At 37.8% G+C, this 25,456-nt stretch overlaps 1 protein-coding gene across 9 annotated transcripts in view; it reads right to left on the minus strand.

Annotated features, from left to right (window-relative positions):
* The window catches only part of DMD (dystrophin), a 1,935,994-nt gene that overhangs the window by 1,839,123 nt on the left and 71,415 nt on the right, over positions 1–25,456 (minus strand). Inside the window, exon 1 of one of the 9 annotated variants that reach the window (XM_043505374.1) lies at positions 20,219–20,652. The exons of the other annotated variants lie outside the window; for them this stretch is intronic. Coding sequence (XP_043361309.1) covers positions 20,219–20,249 — 31 coding nt within the window. The 5' untranslated portion in view covers positions 20,250–20,652. Of the gene's footprint in view, positions 1–20,218; positions 20,653–25,456 lie in introns of those variants that run through there. 9 annotated transcript variants of the gene reach the window in all.

Raw genomic sequence — 25,456 nt, forward strand, 5'->3', positions numbered from 1 at the left:
AATCTCAAAAGTGCAAATCTTAGTAGATCAGCTGTTTTTGAGAGAAATCACCAGCTTACGCCAAAATATTATGAGAACAATTGTTCTTGGAACATTTTAGCACAGCTGGGAAATAGATCCCTTCCATTACAGATCTGACCCTGAACCAAAGTTCAGGTAAAAGTTCAGATCCAGAGATTCAACTCAGTCCCTGCCAAAAGTTCCAAGGGGTTCACATTCAGGACTCCTGGTTTTGACCAGCTCTAGTGACATCTCATGTCACAGGGGCCTATGTTGATAAAGTCAACCTTTTCCAACAGTTGTCATACAGTGATATTGGACTGATACCATACTTCTTTCTTACCTATAAGGAAAAACTGTAGTAACTGCTGACATTTTAATGGGAAACATGGTAGCTGTCATTTCTGCCAACCAGGAATGTTCATCCATCTGGCTGTCAGGAGGCTGTGCCTCAGGTAATTCAGGTCAAAGCTGTTTTAATTTGCTGAAATTGAAACTATTTTGGTAGCCTTGTAAAGAGCTGCTGAATCAGGCAGATAGCCACCCAGAGGTTGAAGCATTACTATTGTGCTTATCCAATATTGAAAGAAAAAGACAACCTCCTATGGTGTGCAGGGTTTTTTTTAGGATGAATGCTGCTATGTCAGCTTGGTCTCAAAGTCAAACTGGCAAGGTTCTGATGCTTCCAAAAACCTTATTAGGCATGGGAAGGTACATTTTAGGAAATGAGGTATATTGAAGAACATTTGAGGAAATGAAGTACATTGAGGAACAATGATTTTTTTTTAATGCTTGGTGACCCTTGAAAATAAAAGGCAATATTCTGGCACCCTTACCCACATTGAATAGCACACTACTTCAAGAGGTATCTCACTGAAATTAATATGGCTGCTCACAGAGCAAGAGTGCTAGAATCTAGCCCAGGTAGACAACAAGTAACCTGTGACATACAGGCTGGGGGTGGGGAGACACACAAATAAAACAACACACTTCAGGAATAATTTCTCTGCTATACACAAAATCTCACTTCTGACTACACGGCTCCTCTGTGATTTAATTAGAAAAATCAAAATGTATGTTTTTCAGTTTAAATAATATTCTAAACATGTTCTCCAAAAAGCGAACATGACTAACTGTGTTGATACAGTAGTTTAATACTTGCATTTTGTATACCCCTAGTTGCTGCATCTCCAGCTTTGCAACAACAAGATTTTGAGTCTCCCTTGGTTTGTAATTAGCTATTCATATAGCATTGAATAAAATGACCTGACTCCTTATAAATACATACGTTTCCCAATAATATATAAAAAAAATCTTCCGCACACAGAGTCTGAAAAACAAAAGAAACTAGATGCCTATCACTTTACAGAAGACTTACTACACAAACTCTTTATAAAATAGTTAATGTATCTCCTTATCTACTCACTTGTACTTATATGGCCTCTATCACTATAGTATCTGAGCACATCATAAACATGAATTGATTTAGCCTCACAGTGCCTCTTTGAGGTAAGGAAGTACCACTTTTCTCATTTTACAGATGGGGAACTGAAACACAGAGAGACGTAAGACCCCACTCCTGGAGAGAGTTATGCACATTCTTAAATGTAAGCCTGACTTGCTCAAAGTCACAAAGGGAGTCTGTGTCAGATTTGGAACTGACCAGCGGTCTCTCGAGGCCCAGGCTTATGCCTTAACCACCAGACCACCCCTCTGTAAGTATGTAGCTCATTCATAGAATAATGACAAATATGTTCCAGAAGCTACTACTGCAGTAAAAATAAATCTTTAAGTAAAGGGAACTTTTTCGTCACTTTGGGGAATGTATAAATTAGGAATTTACAGCAGTGGAAGCAATTAGTCAAGTTTTATTGTATAATTTCAGGGAAAAGATTTTAAAAATTCATTAATATTACATTAAATGTTAAAATATTATGAAATAAGTCTTACATTAAATATAAATGTAGGAGTGAATTTCTGAACTTCCCACATCACATTATTATATAGAAAAGTTACTGCTTTGTTCATTCTAACATAATTAAAAGACTATTTTTGGTCAGTGGAGGATGTGAACAGTACTAGTAGGAAAAAAATGGCACATATGACATTTTCCTTTATCACTTTTATTTGTATAAGAACTGTTTCTCATCCAGTACAACTGTAACACTTTCTGCCTGCCTTTCTACAGCGATTTCTAAATATAAATATCAATTATAAGTATAATTATCATCTGCAAAGTATTTTCCAATCATTATATATTTATCCTCAACAGCTATCGTACAAAACAAGAAACTGAGGCAGAGAGGTTAAGTGATTTGTTTAATGCCACAGCAACTTGTTGTGAAAACTTGCATTTGAATCCAGGAGTTGCTGTTTCCCAGGCCTCTCTTTAGGCCATGATGCCCATCAGACCACCCATCTTTTCTGAGACCCTGTTTCCCAAGCAGTTTTATGCAACTTTTGCACCAGGAAGAGGTGTGATATGGTGCTAGCCATGTCAGAGGAAGTGACAGAGCAACTTCTTCAGTATAAAAGGAAAGCGTCAAGAATGATTGGCAAGGAATCAAGAGAAATTAAGATTGCCTCTGGAAAAGAGACAGGGGGCTTATAGGGACTGGGATCAGATTAAATAAATATAGGAGAAAGATTTGGGGAGGAGGATTTACTGGGAAATAAAATTGACTCACAACTCAAAAATAGTGCAATGTCTGGATGGGAGGAATAGGATGAGCAGCAGTCGGGCTTTCCCTCACTATCACAGGGAGCATTTTTTTTGGTTATAAAGCATGAGAACCTATGTTTCTAAGAGATAAACAGTAAAGTACTACAATATCCATTGACAATACAACAAATACAATACAACAATATCCATTGACAAAGAACAAGGGGTGATAATACAGATACTGGGTAAAATGAAACATACATTAAGTCTTTTTTGTTAGTTGATGACTAAAGGTTCAGAATATTTTTTTCCAGAGTGGAGGAATAAGATCCTCCTAGACAGTAAAACCTGAAAAACCTGAGGCACAGCTGGGGAACCACTGAAAGACTTGCCAGAAACAGACAGGAGTGGAAGAGCTTCATTGCTGCCCTAAATGCCAGAAGCATAATGGGAACATGTTGATGATGATGAGACAGTAAAAGGGTTTAGCGTTTTTTGCTGGTGGGACAGGGTCAAGCCTGGTAATGTAACTGCGGTATCAGTTCTTAACCATGATTGGAAGGCTATCTAAACAAAGAAAAGAGGGATTCTATATAAGCAGCAGCAGCCCACATTGCTAGTTCAATAATAACTCGGTTACAAAGAAAGCGTCAAGAGAGGGACAAAGTGATGCATACACCATAAAGAGTAGGATAGTTGCTATTAAGGCCCTTCACTGATGTATTAAGCACTATCCCTATTCTTACCTTCCCAGCTTTTTGTTATCAAATGGATAGCTGTGTTTGTCTGTATCCACAGAAAAAACGAAGAGTCCGGCGGCACCTTAAAGACTAACAGATTTATTTGGGCATAAATTTTTGTGGGTAAAAACCCGACTTCTTCAGATGCATGGAGTGAAAATGACAGAAACAGGTATAAATATATATTGGCACATGAAGAGAAGGGAGTTACCTTACAAGTGGAGAACCAATGCTGAAGACCAATTTAGTCAAAGTGAATGTCAGCATTTTGTTATATGTTGTAGTCTGCCACTGAAGTGGAAAACTTGTCATTGAGACAGCAAAAATCAATGTTTTACTATTGAATGGGGAAACCTTAAAATTAACTGAGAGTCATTATTAAAGTGAGATGGATACCAAACCTCAGTGAGTTCCTACACAGGAAAAGATTATTGGACAAAGTAGAAGTGGCATTTTCATCTATACAGCGAGTAGCAGAACTTGCACTCAGAGTACTCTTATGAGTATGTCTAACATGAAAAAAGACAACCTTTCTTGGCTGAAAAAAATCTTGCTTGTTTTGCATATTTGATGCTTTGTTAGACTGAGTACCTGATTCACATTTCAGCATTGATATTAGCTTCATTACTTCATGGCTATGGGTAGATAGTGACTTTGATCCAAACCCTGTTTATGGAGCAAAAGTGTAGCTCCAGGAGCAATTCAGGAAAGGAATTGTGCATCTGAGACCGCCAGTTGCGCCCCTCATTTCCCCTCACTGTGGGAGCCTTTGGGGGTACTAATTTACACAAATCTGTAACAACAACAAATTACAATACCTCCCATGCCAGCTCATGTGCTGGTCACTGCACATAGGGGTACTCTCCTTCAACCTGATCCACAATGGGGAGAAGCAGGCACACAGTGTCAGCTGACTCCTGTACTCCTAATCCAGAATTAGAGTAGACAATGCAGGGTGCAAACGGAGGGAGAGTGTCTTATTCTTCTTTTCATGCCTTTGTGAGCATATACACTAAGACAATTGAGTTCTACTTGTTCATAACTTCAGACAGGTTAAGGATGCTGTATTGGATTTAAGTTATTGTTGTTCTTTGGATTCAATCCATCACTATGCATAATGTGGCCAGCTCAAACTCTTGCCAATAAAGTTGTTAAACCCACCAAACCATCACACATGCTCTTTATACACACAGAAAAAATGCTTTGTCTTACACAGAGCTCTACTGACCCCAGGTATAATATGTAGGACCAGAAAGAAAGAATGAATATTAATGCTGAATTTGTAAGCAAAGACCAGGATCATCAATGCATTCCCGCTCCTTGAGAAAGGAATAATATAGGAAAGGCTTTTGGTTTTCTTCGGTGACAATGATCTCATAGTAATCTATTTTTGTAATATCAGTCAATTTTTTTTCAAAATATTTTTTATTTGATTTTCTTTCAGTATCTAACTCATATGCTTCACGTAGCTATAATATGCTATGTGATTCTGGCTGTTTTTCACCACAGGAGAACCTGCACCTAGAGGTGAGGAAGGGAGTCAGGCATGTGAGCCTCTCACAGGGAGGCAGATATTCTGTGTGTGCTCATTCCTTATGAATATGCTGAGTTTGTGTGTTTCTTCGGCCCTGCTTCTGAACTACAAACCCACATGCCAGCCAACTTGCAATGTGAGAGGAAATGGCATCATGGAGGAGAATATTTGAGGTAGGAGATTAGGCCTTTATCTGCTGCTACTTTTCTTGGCTGGGAGCTTCTTCTAGCTGCATCCTCTGAAATACCAACACACGCAAATCTGTAACAACAGCAAATTACAATACCTCCGATGCCAGCTCATGTGCTGGTCACTGCAAATGGGGTACTCTCCTTCAACCTGATCCACAATGGGGAGAAGCAGGCACATAGTTAATCTACAATTACATTTTAAATGTCAGCATAATTAAAATGTACAGTACTAGAATATGCAATTTCCCCCAGATTGTATCTTCATTTGTCATAATATATAGTTAATAATAATAACAATTTATACATATGTATCATTTATTCTTCTAGCTGGGAGAATTATGAATGCATTTAACTTATATAGTAATACAATATCCAAACAATTTTTTTCCTCATTGTCACTCTTAAAGACTATTTCTAGCTCACTAATTTATGTAGTTGGGCAAGTTTCACTAATTTAATAACCATTCATTTCCTTTTCATCCCCTTCCCTCACTTATCCCTTTGCCTTTACCCTAGCTTTCCGCATTCCTGTTGTTGTAAATAACTGTTTTCCTCTGATACCTCCCCAAATTCGCTAAAATCTGTCATTGCCATACTTTAAAACCCTTCATTAACACTGACTCTTACCACTCTCTAGCCTTCTTTCTCAGCTGAGTCTCTGAGCGAGTACAACAGCATTCTCTTTTCTAACAATATGGTATTGTACTTCAGCTATAGGTTGCCGTCTTGTAAGGAGGTGAGTTGGTGAACTTACCTCATGTAAAATTGTAAGGGCCTAATTGTATTTAATTATGTATTTAATGCATCATATACAGCACATATTAGCTAGTGATATATAAGCAAGTTCATAACAAATACAATGAGTGGCCTGGAAATTACCTTTTTGGGAAGGAGTGTGAACCACAGCCATTTTGGTTAATTAAGATTTGGCTTACCATGTATCTTATTATTCAAATCTTGAAATGTCCCTGATATTTGGGTACAGAGTTAGGAGGAAGTTAGAGTGAAAAATCACAATGACCCATCCAAATATAATCAGCTTTCTTCTTCATGACCTACCTTCATACATCTCATACATTGCCTCTGATCCTTATTCTGTTGCTACTTTACCTAGCTATTAATTTTTATATATTTATTACTAGGAGTAGTAATACAAAGTTAGTGTCCATTATTGGACTCTTTGGAGTCAGGATTTTCCCCTTTTTAAGCACCACCAGAACTACATTTGGCAATTTACATATAACATTCAAACAACTCACAGATCCATGAATCCTACAACAAACAAGATGAGCAAACTGATGATGCATATGTGTTTGTTTCAGACTTTTTCTTCAACAGCACATGCTGTAGACAATAGTGATTCAGAAATCAATATGGCTTTATCAATAGCATTCTAAAAGCAAGGAACAGGGGAATCTCAAAAATGCCCACTCATCAGAACTTTTACTCAGCTCACAGTCAGAAAAAGCTTCTGGGAATTTGACAGGATATTCATCTGTAGCTACAATCCAACTCAAATCATTACTTCAGGCAAAAACAAAAGTGACCTATTGCCTGCGTATCAAGAAGAAGCCTCAAACAACTGCCAGACTGCTGTGCTGTTTCTGCATGAGAATGAAATTTTAACAGGATAGTTGTAAAAAGTTAAAAACTGTGGCTTCCCAGGAGCTGCCATAGCTCATGTTTTTTCCCCAGTCCTGGCCCCACAACGAATGTGTAAATCCAGACCTCATGGAAATAAGTTCCAGGAATGGCAAAAAGAACAGAAGAGTGTATAGTGGAGCTGTGGATATGGGAAGGGATAGAAGGGGTGGAGGGAAGAGGCTACAAAGATGTACTCTACACAACTCTATACAATTGCCAAGATATATTTATGCCTGTATCTGTAATTTTCACTCCATGTATTTGAAGAAGTGGGTTTTTTACCCACGAAAGCTTATGCCCAAATAAATCTGTTAGTCTTTAAGGTGCCACCGGACTCCTTGATGTTTTTATGGAGACAGACTAACACGGCTACTGCTCTGATACTAATAATTTTTGTTACCCTTCTCTGCATCTTTTCCAATTCTAATATATCCTTTCTGAGACATGGTGAAAAGCACTGCATGCAGTATTCAAGACGTGGCTGTACCATGGATTTATATGGTGGCATTATCATATTTTCTGTCTTATTATGTATCCCTTTCCTAATGGTTCCTAACCAGTGCTTAATTTGTGCCGAGGCTGAGCTCCAGCACCTCTTGGCTTGGCAGTTCATAGCCCTGGCATATCTGGGCTTGCTGCATCAGTTATGAATATAAAAAATTGCTTGAGCCCTGACACATCTTTCATTACAAATTAAGCACTGTTCCTAAAATTCTGTTAGCTTTTTTGACTGCCACTGCGCATTGAGTAGATGTTTTCAGAGAACTATCCACAATGACTCCATGATCTCTTTCTTGAGTGGTTACAGTTAATTTAGACCCCATCATATTGTATGAATAATTAGGATTATTTTTTCCAACGTGAATTACTTTGCAATTATCAACACTGAATTTCATCTTCCATTTTGTTGCCCAGTCACACAGTTTAGTGAGAACCCTTTGTAATTCTTTGCAGTCAGCTTTGGACTTAGCTATCTTGAATAATTTTAAAATCGTCTGCAAATTTTGCCACCTCATTGTTCACTCCCTTTTCCAGATCATTTATGAATATGAATTTAATATACTGTAGATTAATACATTTGCAGAATATCCAATTTATTACTTCCAAAAGCAGCTAATTGCTTCTTTGCTGAGCTTTATAAATGCATGGGTGGTTAAAAGTTAAAGTAATAAAGTTATTTGGTGCAGGGAAATTTTGGCAGGAAGGAAAATAATTATACAGTTGAAAGAGCTATTATACCTATTGCATTTGCTGCTTTTCTGCTTTCTTCTTTATAAGAATCAGAACAGGAAATTTTCTGAAATTATTTTATGTAAGAAAAGATAAAGAAAATATCACAGACAAACCAAATCAAATCCAATATTAGGATCTAACAAACAGGATTTACCAGCATATGAAGAATTAGGACAACAAAGTCAAATGTATTTCTGCTATATAAGTAAGGTGTCATCTCTGTATTGGACAATAACATCAGTTTTAGTTGCAATGTAGAAAAATACGAGACCATTTTGGGAATGTTTCTGTTTGGTACTATCTTTTAATCTCATCCTTTTTTATTCCAAACAGAACAGAAAGCACAACATGTTCATACAAATATTAAATTCAAGGTCTTTCAAGGGTTACATACATTTTTATAAAAAGAAAAGGAGTACTTGTGGCACCTTAGAGACTAACAAATTTATTAGAGCATAAGCTTTCGTGAGCTACAGCTCACTTCATCGAAATGCATCCGATGAAGTGAGCTGTAGCTCACGAAAGCTTATGCTCTAATAAATGTGTTAGTCTCTAAGGTGCCACAAGTACTCCTTTTCTTTTTGCGAATACAGACTAACACGGCTGCTACTCTGAAACCATACATTTTTATATTATTATTTTTATATTATTAAGATTTAGTTGCCTCTAACTCTGATATAATATCCATATTTCTTGAAAAAACTACAGATTTCAGAGAAATCAATTTACTAATAGCACCCAAAATAGCTTGGTTACTTGTATCTTTTAAGCAATGCCAAACTATATTTACTGATACTGTACTAGCTTTAGTGCACCTTACTTTTCACAACAGCTTGAAATAATGAATTGATTTTAACCTATAAGTAATATTTAGACTAAATGTTAATTTCATTAGATAGGCCTAGATAGGGTTTCCAAAGAATGTGATTTTTAAAAGCGTAGAGCATTCAAAACATGCACACATCCCATGTCTTGCTTTGGGGCTAGCTCTGAAGGAGCACATATGGAGGGAGCCACGGTTTTAATGTTTATGCCATTCAAAAACCGAGGGTGTTATGCAACATGTGATGAGCATACACCCATGTGAATGGGGCCTGATATAAACTTTAATTTTCTTTAGCTTAAATGGGAATTATAGTAACATGACCTAAGGCAGCTTTGTCTCTATCCCTTATTGCTGAGAGCAAGGCAACCCTTGACCCACTTAAGCCCAAATAGCTGGTTTTCCAATTCCTTATTAGTAAATGGTCAATAGAGAGTTGTAAAGAGGCCTCTAAGTGTATTTTAAGAAATGGTGAAAGGATGTGTGAGCAGTACATATAGGTGAGAAAAAATGATAATTCTTTGGGCTATATGTCACATCGAGGAACATGCCAAGGCCTAACAAAGTGGGAGCCACTTCTTCCCTCCAACTGTTACCCCAAAGGAAGGAGCTGAGACTACTTCTGTAGAGTCATTTCCTGTTTATCCGATGTTTTTTTGGTATATTTTTTGGAACACACACTGCTTGCAGTTGTAATGTCAGATATTGTAAAATTACTTCCAATTGAAACGGACTTTTCAAACTGACCAAGGGTTAAGCTTGTCCAATCTTGACAAGGACTGCACCATGCTACTGGAGTCCAAGACAAGTGATGCCCTGATTTGCTTGGAAGACCATTAAGGAGGTGCCAGAGATAGAACAAGCTAGAATCACAACCTGAAATGTTAAGGTAAATGAGGAAGATGATGTCTTCTCCTTGGGCTACCACTAAACCAAGAAAAGCTGAGACTGCTACTTTCCAGTGTTGGTCCTATGGAAAAAGGAGAGTCTGACCAGCCAAATGCCCAGAGAGAGCTACTGGCATGAGGTACCCATCAGAGACATCACCACCTGCCCCCCTGAACTCCAGTCCTGACTCTCGCACCCATCTGACTCTGAATATGCAAGCTGAAGAGTGAACTTTTTTCCCCTCTCTGTCCCCGAAGCAACCTTTTTCTCGTTTTTGTTACTGTGTGGGGACATTCACCTCCAATTATTACTTCTCCACAACGTTTTATGAGGTGTGAATGAGAGAGCACATGTGAGTATTTCAATGACTCTATGTGTGTATAAATTTATATTAGAAAGGCACCATTAATCATTTCCTAACCCAACTTCTAAGAGAATCCCACCTTAAATCACATTGTGTCCCCCTAGGTTATAAAAAATGTCAGTGGAACCATTCTACTCTATAGAGAGGAAGCAAAAATTGCTGACTTGTCTATATCAAAAGTAGAGAAATTAGACAGGGAAGGGATCCAACTGTGTAGTCACTAGGTACATGGAACTTTGGAGGAGTATAAACACCTCTTCAAAGGCTGAGAGATAAAATGACCACTGCCTTACTTTCCTGGGGTTAGTATTTGTATGAACTGTATGTGCAACATTAATCTCATGATTTCATTATTGGATGTATCTATTTGATAACATGATTATCTAGTGACACAATTCAATATTATTGTTTATTCAATGATTTACTAACTTAATTCCAATTGTAACCTTGATTTGATCCTTGTACAGTCTAATTCTTAGTTCAGTAAAAATTTAAAACAGTTAGCCTCAGAGAGCAGTTCAACTGATTTTCAGTTTGTTTATTAATTTGTAATGAACCCATAAAAAGCATAGAAAATTTTATTTTTCTTTCATATTTACAGCTGGGCCAGTAGTTATGAGATCAAAAATAATATAGCTAAAGTATTTGAAAGCCATTTGGCTCTGTTTCTGAATTAATACCTCATCTCTCACAACCAAGAGCCACATGAGACATCTCAAAGGGAGTAGAGATGTGTTCCCACCTCCCACTTCCACTCTGGCCAACAGAGCAGAACTACTGCAGACAAGAGCACAAATTTCACCTTTTAATGGGCTGTAACAGATTCTTCTCTGGCATGCAGTCCCTGCAAGCATTTTGAGTCAGCCAGAACAACGCTGGGAACTCCCAACCTGGGGCCAGAAATCTCTACTGCCCATTGAACACAAACTCTGGCTGAGAGAACTACCTAACATTAACTCTTAGGAGACTGGATAGTCTTAAGATATTTTGCACCTTCAGGCCAGACCAGTTATCTGGGGTGGGAGTAGGTGGCTAACAGGTAAAGAAAGATATGTGGCCAGTGTAGGAAAGGCTGGGTCCTCCTTATCAATTCTGTTTTACTTTTCATTTTCCTACATCACAGCAAAGCCAGCAGGAGGCAATTGATTCAATGCAGCAGCAGTGGCAGTCTAATTGAAATGGCTCCATGCTGAAGCCCTGCGATAATGTGGAGAGTAAGCAGCCCTGTTTGGAGAAGGGAGGGGCCTATCTAAAAGACAGAGCAATAAGGCAAAAAGAGGGCTGAAGAGAAGGGAGACAGGTAACAATGGTGTCCATGGGAAGGGCTGGGGTAGACAGGTGCTGAGTACAACTGGGTTATGTTTTTTGGCTGAAACTTCATTCTGGCAAAAAATGCTGTTTTGGCATCACTCAAATGTTTTGTGAATTTGAGCTGGTTTTACTGAATTGCATAAAAAATAAAAATCCAAAATAATTTAAAAAAATTAAATGTTTCAATTTTTTCCTTCAGAATGACTTTTCATTTTGAAATTTCCTTTAATTTTACTTTAAAATCAAAAACCTTTAAAAGTGATCCAAACATTTCAATTTTGTCACAATAGTGTCTCGTTCTATCCAAAACTATTTTTTTCTATTTTTTTGCAATTGTGAGAAAACCAAGCATCCCTTATTCACACATCTTCAGTGCTGAGTTAACTCCGCTCCTGTCCCTTGATTTAGAATCCTAAAGATCACTATATTCGTCTTGAGGATCCTAAAAGGTTAATGCTTATTAAAGCCTTTTTAGGACATAGCATGTTTTCAGTCAGTAATTTCTTAACAGCAGCAGCAGAGAGACAGAGAGAGATAAATCACTGAACTAAATATAAGGGTACAGGCAGTCCTCGACTTCACGACATTTTGGAATGGACACCCTGATTCAACTTACGACAATGGATTTCGACTTTATGACACTCAGTCCTGTCACGAAGTCTATTGCAGTTCTGAGTTACGACGTTTTGACTTACGACGCAATTTTCAGGAACCAATTGTGTTGCAAGTCCAAGGACTAACGGTACTTCCTGTTTAAAATAGCAAAGCATCGCTCTTCAGAGCATCAGAAATTAGTGATGGAAAAATCTATTAGAACATCTAGCTCATCTCTCTGCCAGTGCATGAATGTTCCTTACTTAGCCTAAATCCTCCACTTCAGCTTTAAATCAATCAGGCAAGAGGGGTTACTACTACTACACCTGGAGGACTAGTCTCCCCTTATATGAAAGTCTTGTAGGATTTGATAGGTATTAAACTAATAGTATTGCATTGAACTGTAGCAGAAATAACTGAAGAACATCATAGTTTAATTCAAATTGATATCCTTACTGTAGGCGTCTTGAACAATTCTATAGAATTCTATTGTAGGAATGTCACTTTGTATGAAATTAATATATGATCCAAAACATTTACAGTAAAGTTCTGCAAGGTTTATAGGACTTTTCCATTAAAACACTGTCTAATGTGTTTCACTATAAGTAATAGTTCCTAATATTCATGCCATAACATTTCACAATGTTAAATTTAATTCCATTGTCCCTTATACCTTCCAATTTTTACCTGTTATTCATGTGGGGTCTGGGAGGGAATCACTCTTGCAAAATGGTTCAGAAATTATTTTTCCTCTACAGTCTACTGTAAAAGGATGTGTTCTTGCACTCTTGGTCCAAAATTAAAACTAGCACTGAAGTATGTAGCTATTTTGACCTCTCACGCATAGGAACCATAGCTTAACAGCACTTAATGAGGAAGGAAACCATAGTTTGAGAATAAAAATGAGGATAAAATGCTGTCAGAATGAATGACAAATCAATGTTGCTCTTTTCTAGATCCAATATAACACATTAATAGTGTTTGGGGTTGCTAACAAACTTGGCCTAAACCCATCAGAAAACAGAGAGAATGGTCTGGCTGTAGAACTGTTGCCACAAAGGAAACATACAAAATGGGAAGTGGAATTAATATGGCTATGCACACTTTAAATGTATGAGTTCACAAGGCTTTGGGGAACTCATTGCAGTAGTTTCAATTCAAAGAAGGTTTGCACCCTCTGAGCTCCTCTTTTGCTGAATATGTTTAATAGACCAGTTCTAAACAACCCCCAGGTAAATTTGACAGCATCAAATTTACCCATTTGATTACTCAATCATAAGAGCGCCTTACCTGTTGACATATTCTGCAGTCCTAGAGGTTTTCAACCAGTCTGTCCATCTGTGCCATGAGAATGCTAGTTGGTTTACTCTCAAATCAGTCTTTCTGGAGTAAAGGAGGACCCTGCTTCACTTTTAAATTGATTAATCTTTCCCTCCCTTAGTGCTGTTCAACTTTAGGGACAGACGGTACATGTGCTCACAAAAAGATTGTTCTTCATGCGATAAATGGAAACCTTGGTAGGGTAAGTGCAAACCTACTTTCTCATCCTCTAAAGGGCTTATTGTGTGAAACAGGCTTTTCAGCTGAATGGAAAATTAGATAAAAGGCTTTCAGAACCTCTACAGAAGACATAACAGGTAAGATGTAGACTCAGATTCTGGGGAAGGTTTTGAGTTGTTAGGAAGGCCACATGACTATGAAGGAGTTTGAATCTGTGGTCAAAATATGGATGAACCTTCTTGTGACCATGGGCTGAGATTTACGTCCTTAATGAAACTGGAAACAGAGTAGATTTTATTCTCAGCATTTCACACAGTTCTAGGAGTAAAATATATTTTGAAGAATATTACTGAGAGATTGTATAGGTGTCCAGGCTATAAAAAGCTCAATGTTTACCCACTGTTACTACAGAGAAGTATTTGCCATATTACAGTACTTTCCATTCCAACTAAAGGAATAACTGTGGTATTCCAGATACCACTGCATGGTAACTCAGGAAAACTGATTTTTTTTAAATCTAGTAGTTAATTTTGTGTTCCTAATGTCTTAGTTAATTTGGAAGGTTTAACAGTGTTGCAATATGTCAACAAGGGTTGCACAGGCTTCTCCCCACAGCTTTGCCAATACACTTGCCTCCTGACCTGAAACACTTCTCCTATTCTACTTCTGGGTCTATTTACCTAAATGGAGATTCGCCCATTTATACCAGCAGAGAATTTTACCTGACTTTTTAAAATCAGCTTATTTACAGGTTTCCTTAAGAGTCTTCAATAATTAGGCTATAAAACAGAAAGCATTCCAATACATAACTCTAATATTGTCTTTGTTAAAAACAGAATCAGAGACTTAATTTCTTTGTTCCCATTCTCCCCCGTCCCCACCTTTCAGAAATGAACTTTGTTTACAAAGGAAAATTCAATGAGGACCATTTGAAAATAAATCTTTTTTTTCTATTGAAAGAGATAACAAACACAATCAAGAGAAATATTGAAGTGTGTGTATGGAGGGAAGAATCCTGTAGCTTTCTGCAAAGCTTTTCTATATATCATCAGTAGCATGCTAGCCGGTTCAAAAGGGTAATATGTCTCAGTGCAGAAATTTTCTCATAAAAGGATGGTACTTGGTTGGGTCCAATAAGGAAATCTTTTTTTTTCCCACACAGCAGCCCACGACCTTCACAAGAAAATGCTCCTGAACCAGCTGCTTTGATAACAGAACACAAGCCTCCAAGGATTACAGCAGTGCTTTCTGGGAAAGAAAACTGTTGCCTTGTTCAGAATCCAATCAAAACCTGAATGTACTGAGTAAAAAATAAGCCAAGGTCATCATTATTCCTTCTCATTGTGATTTGGCTTTCCTTCAAACTGCATACTCTGTATATCTGAAATAGCAGCAACGCCTCCATTAACTGAGATCTCCAACATTTTAATCAAAGTATCTTTCAGAATAAAAGGCTGAAATGTCAAAATTCCAATAACCCTTAAATTCTTTCAATTCCCTAAACTGTCTGAAAGTTGAAGAGTCTCTTACATGGATAATGTCTTTAAACTCCCAAACAAACACACACCAAAACAACTATCTTAGAATTTGGCACATGACTATGCAACCAGACACTGAGGCACCTCAGTGGTTTTCTGTGTATTCAAGGTCAAATGTGAAATCAGTCACTGTTTCCCCCCCAGAAATAATAATAATATTTTTTACATTTAGTAAACAAAAGAATGACAAACCAATCTCAGGGATAGGGGGACATAACATCTCTGCTTATTGAAGGCAAAGGTTTTCTTTTCTTTTTCTCTCCTCTTTCCCCCCTCCCCCCTTCTTTTTAGGTTTTTATATTAGGAATATATCTTTGCTTTTTTAGTAGATGATTATTGGAGGGCTAGAGGATTGGAATGAGATCTTTCTCATCTCTCAGCTGGAAGAGTACAGTGTTTTACTTATTGATAAAGAGATCTTTTCTCCCAATTGTTTGTCAGAACTTGGAGTCAAACAGCTAAAACAAACATACAAAGTTTTGAATTGCCTTCTCATGTCACTCATACAGTACTGCAATCCTTTAGTTTCATGTAGTTCATTGTCCTAGTAGTTCTCCCGTCATCCATACAGCCTTTCAACAAAAGCAGGGTGGGCAAGACTTCATGTATCAAAAACAATGTAGACCCTGTTTATGTACAGCAGAGCTTTGAAATATATAAGCATGGAGTTATTTTTTATCTTTATTCCCATTTTGATTTTTTTTTAAATTAAAATCAAGCACAAACTAACACAATCCCTCTTAACGCCCTCTTCCCCCCCCCCCGCCCCCAACCTCTTACAGTAAGACTGTTGAGGTTGCATATTTTTTGTAACATGTTCTGCCATGAAAGTTATATGGCCATATCCTCTGCTGTCAAAGAAATTATGCTGATTACATCAGCTGAAGATGAGACACTTTAGGAGCAAAAACTAAAAAATGTTCAGTTAAGCAATCAAAATTAAGCTTGCATGTCCAACCTTAATTCGGTCTTCTTGTGCATTTGCATTACAGGATACAGAAACATATACTGTTTCTCAAATAATATCCCCTTTTTTCCTACAACAATAGATAGACCTATGTAGCATCTTGCATCACTGTTTGAAATAATCTGTTCTTCCCTCAAGCAGAACTGGCTGGACACAAGTAATATATATGAGCTGAAGAGAGACTTACTACTTCTGTAGCAAATAATCAGAAAAAGATCCCAAATTTTGTAATCATAATGCTCTAAAAGCTATTCAATATATTAAAATGGGTCTTCTATCAAAGCAAGAGAGATTATGATTAACTCCTCCTTCAACACCAGCTCTTTCCTTCCAAATATGTGGTTAAGAATTTTATTTGTTACAAATGTGGCAAGTATCTTGGAACACTGGGCTTTAAAAGGACTTGAAACTAATACTTGAAGACAGAATGAAAGCCATAAGTATTTCCCATCTCCTCTGTTCCATGTGTTTTTCCTCAAAGGTTAATGAATATGTTCTCTAGTATAGCCCAGCTGGCAAGCAGTTATTAAACACCACAGTCTGCTAACCTTTTATTTTTCCTCTCCACTAAGCACACTCTTCACTAAGGTAAGGCTGCTTAAAATTCTTGGTGCTGTTCTGCTTACTCTAACATTGATACAGCATTACCACAAGTAGAGTCTTCTTAATAACGCTGTGATGATATGAAGTTATGCTAAATTTACTGAGAAATCTTTTTCAGTGGTTAACTACAACACAGCACAGTGGTTATCCTTCTAAATGATTATTAGGCTTTGGGGTGCCGTTTAATTGAAAAAGCACTGTAAAAAAACCCAACAAGTCAACCTTTTCAAATCACAGATCCTTGGTTTGCAATCCATTTATTGGTAGAATTCAAGCTGAGTTTGTTTATCTGGTAATCATTGATAACAAATGTATGAACCTAATCCTGCTCCCAGTGACAACCATTTATAAATGTGGATTCGCTTTGGATAATTCTGAATCTCAAATGATTTCACTCTTGATACTAATGCTGTTGGTCTGGGGTTAATCTCCTTCATAAATATTGTACCTTTACAATTCTACCTCATGAAATAATCTTACATATTTGACTGTCAATAATGTAATCATACCTTTAACCAAAAATAATGGGCCAAATTCTCAGCCCCGTCAGTTTCATTCCCTTTTGTGCTGCCTGAGCTCCACTCACCTACAGTAATCCTCACCTGGCTAATGATCCTTAAGGAATCACAGCCTGTTATAAATTAGAGCAACCCCTACCCTTCTCCAAATTACATAGAAACCGGGGCATCTTAAGAGTCGTGGACTATTATTGTAACATTGTAAAAACACCTATTTTGATCATTTAGGGCAAAATCCTGAGCCTGGCCCAAAACCTGAGTTTCTGGCTCAGGGGATGGGCAGATGTACAGGACAAGTGGGGAGGCATCCTTCCCCACAGGCTGTGGAGTGCCTGTACAGCTGTGTGCATGAGGAGAATGGGCAGAGGAGTGAGTGAGTGAGAGAGAGAGAGAGAGAGAGAGAGCAAGAGAGAGAGGATCCTCTGTTCTTTCCTCAAGCCCAATATACCCTTCTCTGACCTGCCGCCTACCACACCAAATCCCCTTTTGTACACTAATTCCTCTGCAAGGGTAGCTCCTTGTGATCATAAAGGTAAGGGCAGGATTTGCTTCTTATGACACACGTAAAAGATCAAATATTGTACTGAGAATTCAGTATAATATTAGATTATGTTCAGTTATACTTGTCCAAATCCATGAAGCGAAGAAAGTTTCATGGATGTAACTGTAGGCAAAATCTGGCCCCACTGCTTTCAATGTGATTGCATGTGTATAACTGAGAAAAGAATTGGGCTTGTTCTGGTATAGAAAGGTATATAGTGATTGATATTAATGTCCCTGAGAGATGAAATGAAGGTTAAAGTAATCTACGCTTATTTTTTAAAAAAATTAAGTCTATTATACCTGATTTTCTCCATCACTTTTTATTATTTATAGATCACTGACAGAGTGCTTAACACTGTTCAGATGTATAAGGAGAGACAGTCCCTGTCCCAAGGAGGTTTCAATATAGTTCAAACACAGACAAAACAATCAGACAAAGAATACCCAAGGTGACAGTAACAAGCTCAAGGTGTGGAAGGAATACGGGAGACTTTGCAAAGGTCACTCTGGAAAGATTTCAAAGAAGAGTGTCTAAAGGAGGGATCTCAGGAGGAAGACAGAAGCCATCTGGTGCAGGAGAAGGGAGAGAGAGCTCCAAATGGAAAGAGGAGAAAAAAAGAAGAGTAAGAAAGATGTGATAAGGGAGGAGCTCTTTAAAAAGAGAACGGAAAGAGGGAAAATAGAAAGAAGAGAGCAAAGCTATGTGCAAGTTTGTTACAGCACTGAGAGTGAGGACAAAAAGCTTGCTACCTGGTGTATAAAGAGAGAGGACTCCAGTGAAGGGATTCAAAGAGATGAATGATCTGTTCAGTGCAATGGAAGAGCATAACAAATTTAGGAATATTATGTTGGACACACTTTGTAACAACTGTAATGTACTGTGGACGTCTTTTCTTTTTACTTGAATATAACAATAAAAGGGCCTCAACAAAAACCTAAAAAGAAGTCAAAGTTAAGAAAAAAGTCTAGCCCTGTTAAAGGGGCAAATACAAAGTGACAGGACCACAGAGACTCTGGTTCTCAGCAGATATCACACAGCAGCATATCTGAGGCTACCAGTTTATCCTTGTACTTAGAAGAGGAGATACCTGGGTAGCTATGTGGCACAAGTAAGCACATGACTTTTTAAATGGCTTCTGACATGAACGCTCCACCTGATAAAAAACCTCCAATCTCTTATTCATATTTTCTCGAAAGTGGCACAATCTCCAGATTTGTGTCTCGTTCATTTAGTGCATTCTTGGGGTGAAATTGTACCCCCACATCCACAGAGGGCAGACCATCCACACAAATCTCCATCTCCTGCTAAGCAGGAGGTCCATATTGTGGAGCTGACAGAAACTCAGCAGCCTGGGGAGGAAAGTGCATGGGATACGGGGGATATACATTGTCCCTGTTCCTCCCCGACAGAGCTTAGACAGAAAAAATAACAGTGTGTGGAGTTGTATTATCTCTTCCACACAGCTGTCCCATGCAGCCCTGCCACCTTGATGGGATAATTGGGGGTGAACTCCACAAGGGGCTCCCAACAGAGATGCCCCTTCCCACGAATACCATTCTATATGTTGTTTCATGGAGGAGCAATCTGCCCCATATCTGATGTACAAATGTTGATGAAGGTCATTATTATTTTATTTCTGATAGAGTTCCCTGAATACATTTAGCTGCTTTACACATAAATAGAAGAGACAAAGTTTCTCTCCTCAGGACCTTATAATCCGGTCCAGCACCTGCCAATGAAGGATTTTCCCTACAGCACTAGATGTAATACTGGATCTATCCTTGTCCAAGTGTCTCAAAAGATATAGCTATCTATTTAAAGCCAAGAATGTTATTTATTGCACAAGAAGCAGAACCAGACTTAACCTTCAACAAAAGCAACGCACAAAAAACCCCTCACTTGTCATAAATGTCAAAAATTGAATTGAGTTTTAAATTTCCTCTTTTTGTTCAAGTGAAAGGACAGCCTTTAAATGAATAAACACACCTAACAGAAAATGTGCTGGTTCTCTGCTTCTACTAGAAAAAAGCAGAACAGAGTTCAGTGGCTGCTCACTTTGAGTAAAGCTGGCACCTCCACCCCTCTCATTTAGTTGTGACCAGCTACTTTAATAATAATGAGAGGAGATCTCACACTGTATATGTTAATTTAGGGCAGTGAAACAGTTTATGCCATTAAAGTTCAAAGCAACTGATTAGTTCTTTGATGTGGTGCCAGATTATTAAAACAATAATGAAAAAGCTTCTTTTTTTCTGATACTGGTCTGTTTCCTTCAAAAAATTGTATTAAGTAGTGAAACTCTGGAAAGAAATGTATTTATTTTTATTTCCATGAGAGCGGTATTGAATTCATGGAATACTTCTTTAAATATAAAAGGTTTGTATTTTTTTATTTTTTACAAAAAAGTTAAACATACAAGACTACTCCTTTTTTTCCATTACTCTGCTTTTTCATATTTGGAAAGTAAACATTGAAAAATGCATGCTGTTAGCACGCTGCGCAGCATTATCAGATTACGTCAAAGTGACTATATTGAAAAAATATTTCAGTCTGTTCATACTTACAACAGTCTTCCATTTCCTCATACCAAAGCATGTGAGCAGAAAAGAAATCTCAAGGCAAAACAACAAAAAAAAATTTCTTGGCAAAGTATGTTTCAACTTTACTGCTCCAATAACTTTTGCAGAGTTTTGCTTGTGTCTGGATAATGATGATTATGTCCCAAGAAGCCACAACAACTTTAAAAAAAACCCCTCTTCAGTATACTCTTTAGTTTTGGTGTAAAAATAACCGCTTCTAAGATCTGGAGCCTGTAGGGGGGAAAATAAGCGATCCTGACTTCCAGTGAGCCGACATAATAACTAATGCCAAAGTTCTGTGGAGGCCCCCGAGATGTTTCAAATTCCAGGACCTGCGCAGAAGCAAATAGCTATGCTTCCCTCAAAACAAGTTGGTTTCCCATAATAGGACAGCCTATGAACTCTACATATAAGGCTCTGCTTCTAGGATGGCAAGTGTAATGGATTTAAATGATGTCTAACAGCTTTCCAAGTAACATCCACAGCAGTACAGTACAGTGGATACAGTCCTGCTCTCCATTCCTCTGCAATATATGCCCTGTAGAATAGATTTTGTTTCAGCAATAAACACACAGAGATTGGAAGGTTTTGTAGGTTACATAATTTTCTTCCCTATTTGGGGAATTATTAGAGATTCTGGTTTATCTGTGTCTAATCTCATTTTCAATTTATATTTTGGGAACTTTAGAGTCTCCTAAAAAGTGTTTAAAATTGTGATTGTATCAATTTGAGCAGAAATTGTGGTTTTATGTAGAAACTATTTGTTTCTTAAAGAATTCTCAGAGCTTGCATTTAACCTTCCTATGCATAAAAAAAAAAGCCAAATGCCACTCAGTCTGCTGTTATACAAAACCAAAAAATGACCCATAAAGGGCACAAACAGGAAATTATATGGACTGTAACTCAGACAACAGTATTAATGGGTCATGAATTACATTGTAAATTCATTCAAACGAACCTGGTCATTTTCTGCTTTTGTTCAGAGTTTATTTTTTAGAATCTATTCTGGAAAAAATGCAATAGATATTTTATTGTTTAATTTAGTTTAAGTGGAAGACTGGAGTCTTAAGTTTTGATGAATACAAAATATTAATACATTTCTGGATTATCTATTTAAAGTTACACATAGACAAAGAAGATAATAAATCCTTAAGAAACTTTGTTTTCAAAACTAAGACACATCCAACCTTTACACCAACTGGAATATTCTGCTCTGATAGCTACATAAATGCCCAGAAGAGCCTGGATGTATAGGACATGTAAACAGATGCCAAAGGATTAATTTGCAACTCACAGGAACCAAAAGTCATGAACTGATGCTGAAAATAAGCTGAAGCAGAGCACCAGTGGCAGCCTTACAGCAGCAGCAATTTGAGGATTTGACAGGGAAGAAGGTTGGGGAAACTAGAGCCGTAAATCCAGGAATTGCTTTTTTATGCAAAACCTCTCCTTTAAAATGTTAAAAAAGTTTTCACTTGATAACATGCCTTTACCAGCAACTAAGGGCATGTCTACACTAGCGAGCTACATTGGCCCAGCTGCACCGCTGTAGTGAAGCTGGTGAAGACATGCTATGCCGATGGCATAGCATTCTCCAATTGGCATAATTACTCCACCTCCGGGAGAGGTGGAAGCTACGTCCGTGGGAGATGCTCTCCTGCTGACATAGCATGGTGTGAACAGCGCTTTAAGTGGATGGAACTTACGCCAATGCAGGGGGTGTCATTTTCACAACCCGAGTGATGTAAGTTACATCGACTTAAGTGGTAGTGTAGACCAACCCTAAATCTAACTTCCTGGAAAGCAATTACTTTAATTATGATTTCCCTTTCAGACACTGAGCCTCTGGGCTGCTTTGAAATGCAGGCTTTTTTTTTTTTTAATCATGACGTTGTACTTTGGTGGAAAAATAAGTTTTTGAATGGAAAAATATCATTGCATCAGATGGAATAATTTCTATAACAGGACAGGTCCCCAAATAAAGAAACAATATTCTATGTAGTACCAACAGTGTAGAAGTAATCAGCACAGAGCCGTGATCTTCCCAGACATTGTACTTTACTATAATATCCAAATAAAAAATCACATCATTCAGACTAGTGATTTAAGTAAAGTAACTTCAGAAAACTATTCAATCTATATTAAAAAGTTGTCAGAGATGAATGAAAAATATTGGGAATCCAAGTCTGTTGCGCCATTCAACTCTCAGGCTCGTAAATAAGCTCTTTCTGTGTTCTTGTCAGTATTTGTAAATCTAATGTATCAATCTGTGTGAGAAGAGGTGTTTAGAGTTGTAGGAACATGGCACCAATGTGAAAAGAGGAAAACTGGGATGTGACTCTTTGAAGCACTAATATGGAGCTCTCACTTTCTTTGGTTGTTATATTAGGTTGCTAATATTCTTTCTATTTTTCATCTCTTGTTCTGACAGACTTAGTGTCTTTTAGCAATAGGAGAAGAACAGTTCTTCCATATCATTATCACAGCAGAAGTAAATAAGGGGTCTTTTCATTTTATTACAAGATTAACAAAACCATTCCGAACATGGAACCACAAAAGCAGAACTATATGTTTACTTAGTTTTCCAAACCTGTATATTTTTATATTAAAAAAGGGAATACACTGTAGAAATTGCAATATTGGCACAAAGCGCTGATTTTTATATTTCCAGTACCCCAATTTGGTCTGTGCTTCATGCAGTGGAAAAAAAAATTGAGGCCAAATCCTTATGTCAGCACCTTGACAGCCTCAGCTGCGGGGCTAGGCACTGGGAAGACACAGAAAAATATTTCCCTACCTGCCCCTCCTCCTTCCCAGGCTACAGAGAGGCTGTGCAGCTTCTTCAGCTGGGTCAGTCTATTTATTCAAACAGGTGTGTGTGTGCCCTTTGCACACTCCTCAAATAAGCCACAGAACCCAAGGATCCAGGCAGTTATGGGTCCTCTGGCCTACCCCCCAAAACCCCGCTGCACTACAACAGACAGAATTTCCCCAAATCCTATCTCCACAGGCAAACCCACATCAGTTCCTTCAGTGGGGGATGCATTATGATCTCTGAAACAGGGGCAGATTTGTCCCATTATTAGTAACATCACCTAAGCTGTGAGTTTATGCCCCTTAAATTCAGTTCTCATCCAGGGTCAGTTTGCATGTTAAGTGTCCTAGCTGGTGGTGTCAACTTAAATCCAGCTATCTGTCTTTAGGGAGATTGAGCCTGTATTCGCAAAAAGAAAAGGAGTACTTGTGGCACCTTAGAGACTAACAAATTTATTAGAGCATAAGCTTTCGTGGTATTGTGTGATTATTATTAAATTATGGTAGTGTTGCAGATGCCCAATCCGGATTGAGACCCCTTCACTCTTCACTTTATTCCACTCTATCTCAAATATGAATGATTGACAGGTTAACATATGGTACATGTCCATCCATCTTGAACACAGTTAATTGTATGGAGGCAGAGCAGTCCAATAGGTAGAGTAACGCATTAGGAATCAGGAGATGCAGATTCTGTTCCAAATACTGGCAATGACCCACCATGTGAACCCTGGTCTTTGTTCTCCCATCTTGAAAATAATAATGCTTACCCACTTTTGTACAATGTTTTGAGATCTATGGAAAAAGGGAATATATATAAGTGCTGCATAGTGGCATGATTAATTATTATTTAAGATATGCAATTGAAACCACTTTGAGTACTCGATTGTTTGAGGACCTCTCTTTTAATTACATTGTCTTCTCTTAAACTCCCTCCGGAAGACAATTTTTGAAAGCGTTAGTTACAGTGGCAAGAGATTATCACATTAAATCTGTGAGGACCTGGTTATTTTGATGGCAAATTACGATGAGAAAATTCTGTTAGTTCAAGTCTAATGAGACATTACTGCACATGCCAGGATGAATGCTAAATTATTTCTGTGCAGGTCTATATAGAGTTTAATACATTAAGATGACGGCAAAATGAGGTTAACACAAGTTTGCAGAGTTGACATTACAAATGTCAAGATGATTGCAAAATGATGTTGCTGCCAGTATACCATAATTAAAAAAGAGGAAACTAAACATACAAAAGTGTAAGGGAATGTTAAAAGTAAAAGTAAAGCCATATAAAAATGAATACTTAAAAGGAAAGAAAATCTTAGTTAAGGCCAAATAAGGCACTGGTTATCATTGAAGACTGTGCTAGGTTCCTACTATAATGGTCAGTATTGACCAATAAAGGCACAAATCCAGTATGGGGACAGAAATAAATGGACTACATGCAAGTTATGACTAATAGTGACAGTAGGAAAATCTTTCCATTGATAATGCTATTTGACTGAGTAAAAATGTATAGCACTATTGCAAACTACAATATTGTAATCTATGTGTAACAAACCACCCAATGAACTATAATTCTTGTCACAAAAGGGCTCTATACTTGATTGTCCTGTGGTAGAATCTGCGTGCTTTGGATGTTTACATATAAAATTTAATTATATTAATATTCTTCTTATAGACTATTGCGATGGGTTGGATCACAGAAACCCCCTTGGGGCTGCCAACTCATGTGCCAAGACTACTTCTGCCCCTGCTTTCCCTGCCCTCCCAGCTTGTGACTTCAGTGACCGGTCTGGTTTGAGCCAGATCCACTAGCCTGCTGCAAACCCAGACTCAGGTCTGAACCACATCATCTAACAGCTGTAGGCTTAAACTGAAAGTAGCTTAAGAAGTGTTCCTGTCTTTAACGTTCAGATGCCCAACTCCCAATGGGGTCCAAACCCCAAATAAATCCGTTTTACCCTGTATAAAGCTTATACAGGATAAACTCATAAATTTTTCACCCTCTATAACACTGATAGAGAGGTATGCACAGCTATTTGCTCCCCGCCCCCAGGCAGTAATACATCCTCTGGGTTAATTAATACGTAAAAAGTGATTTTATTAAATGTAGAAAGTAGGATTTAAGTGGTTCCAAGTAATAGCAGACAGAACAAAATAAATTACCAAACAAAATAACATAGAACACGCAAGTCTATGTCTAATACAGTAAGAAAACTGAATACAGATAAAAACCTCACCCTTAGAGGAATTCCAGTAAGCTTCCTTTTACAAACTAACCTCCTTCTAGTCTGGGTCCAGCAATCACTCACACCCCCTTTAGTTACTGTCCTTTGTTCCAGTTTCTTTCAGGTATCCTTGGGGATGGAGAGGCTCTCTCTTTAGCCAGCTGAAGACAAAATGGAG

The sequence above is a fragment of the Dermochelys coriacea genome, chromosome 1 (genome assembly GCF_009764565.3).
Source record: "Dermochelys coriacea isolate rDerCor1 chromosome 1, rDerCor1.pri.v4, whole genome shotgun sequence".
NCBI lineage: Eukaryota > Metazoa > Chordata > Testudines > Dermochelyidae > Dermochelys > Dermochelys coriacea.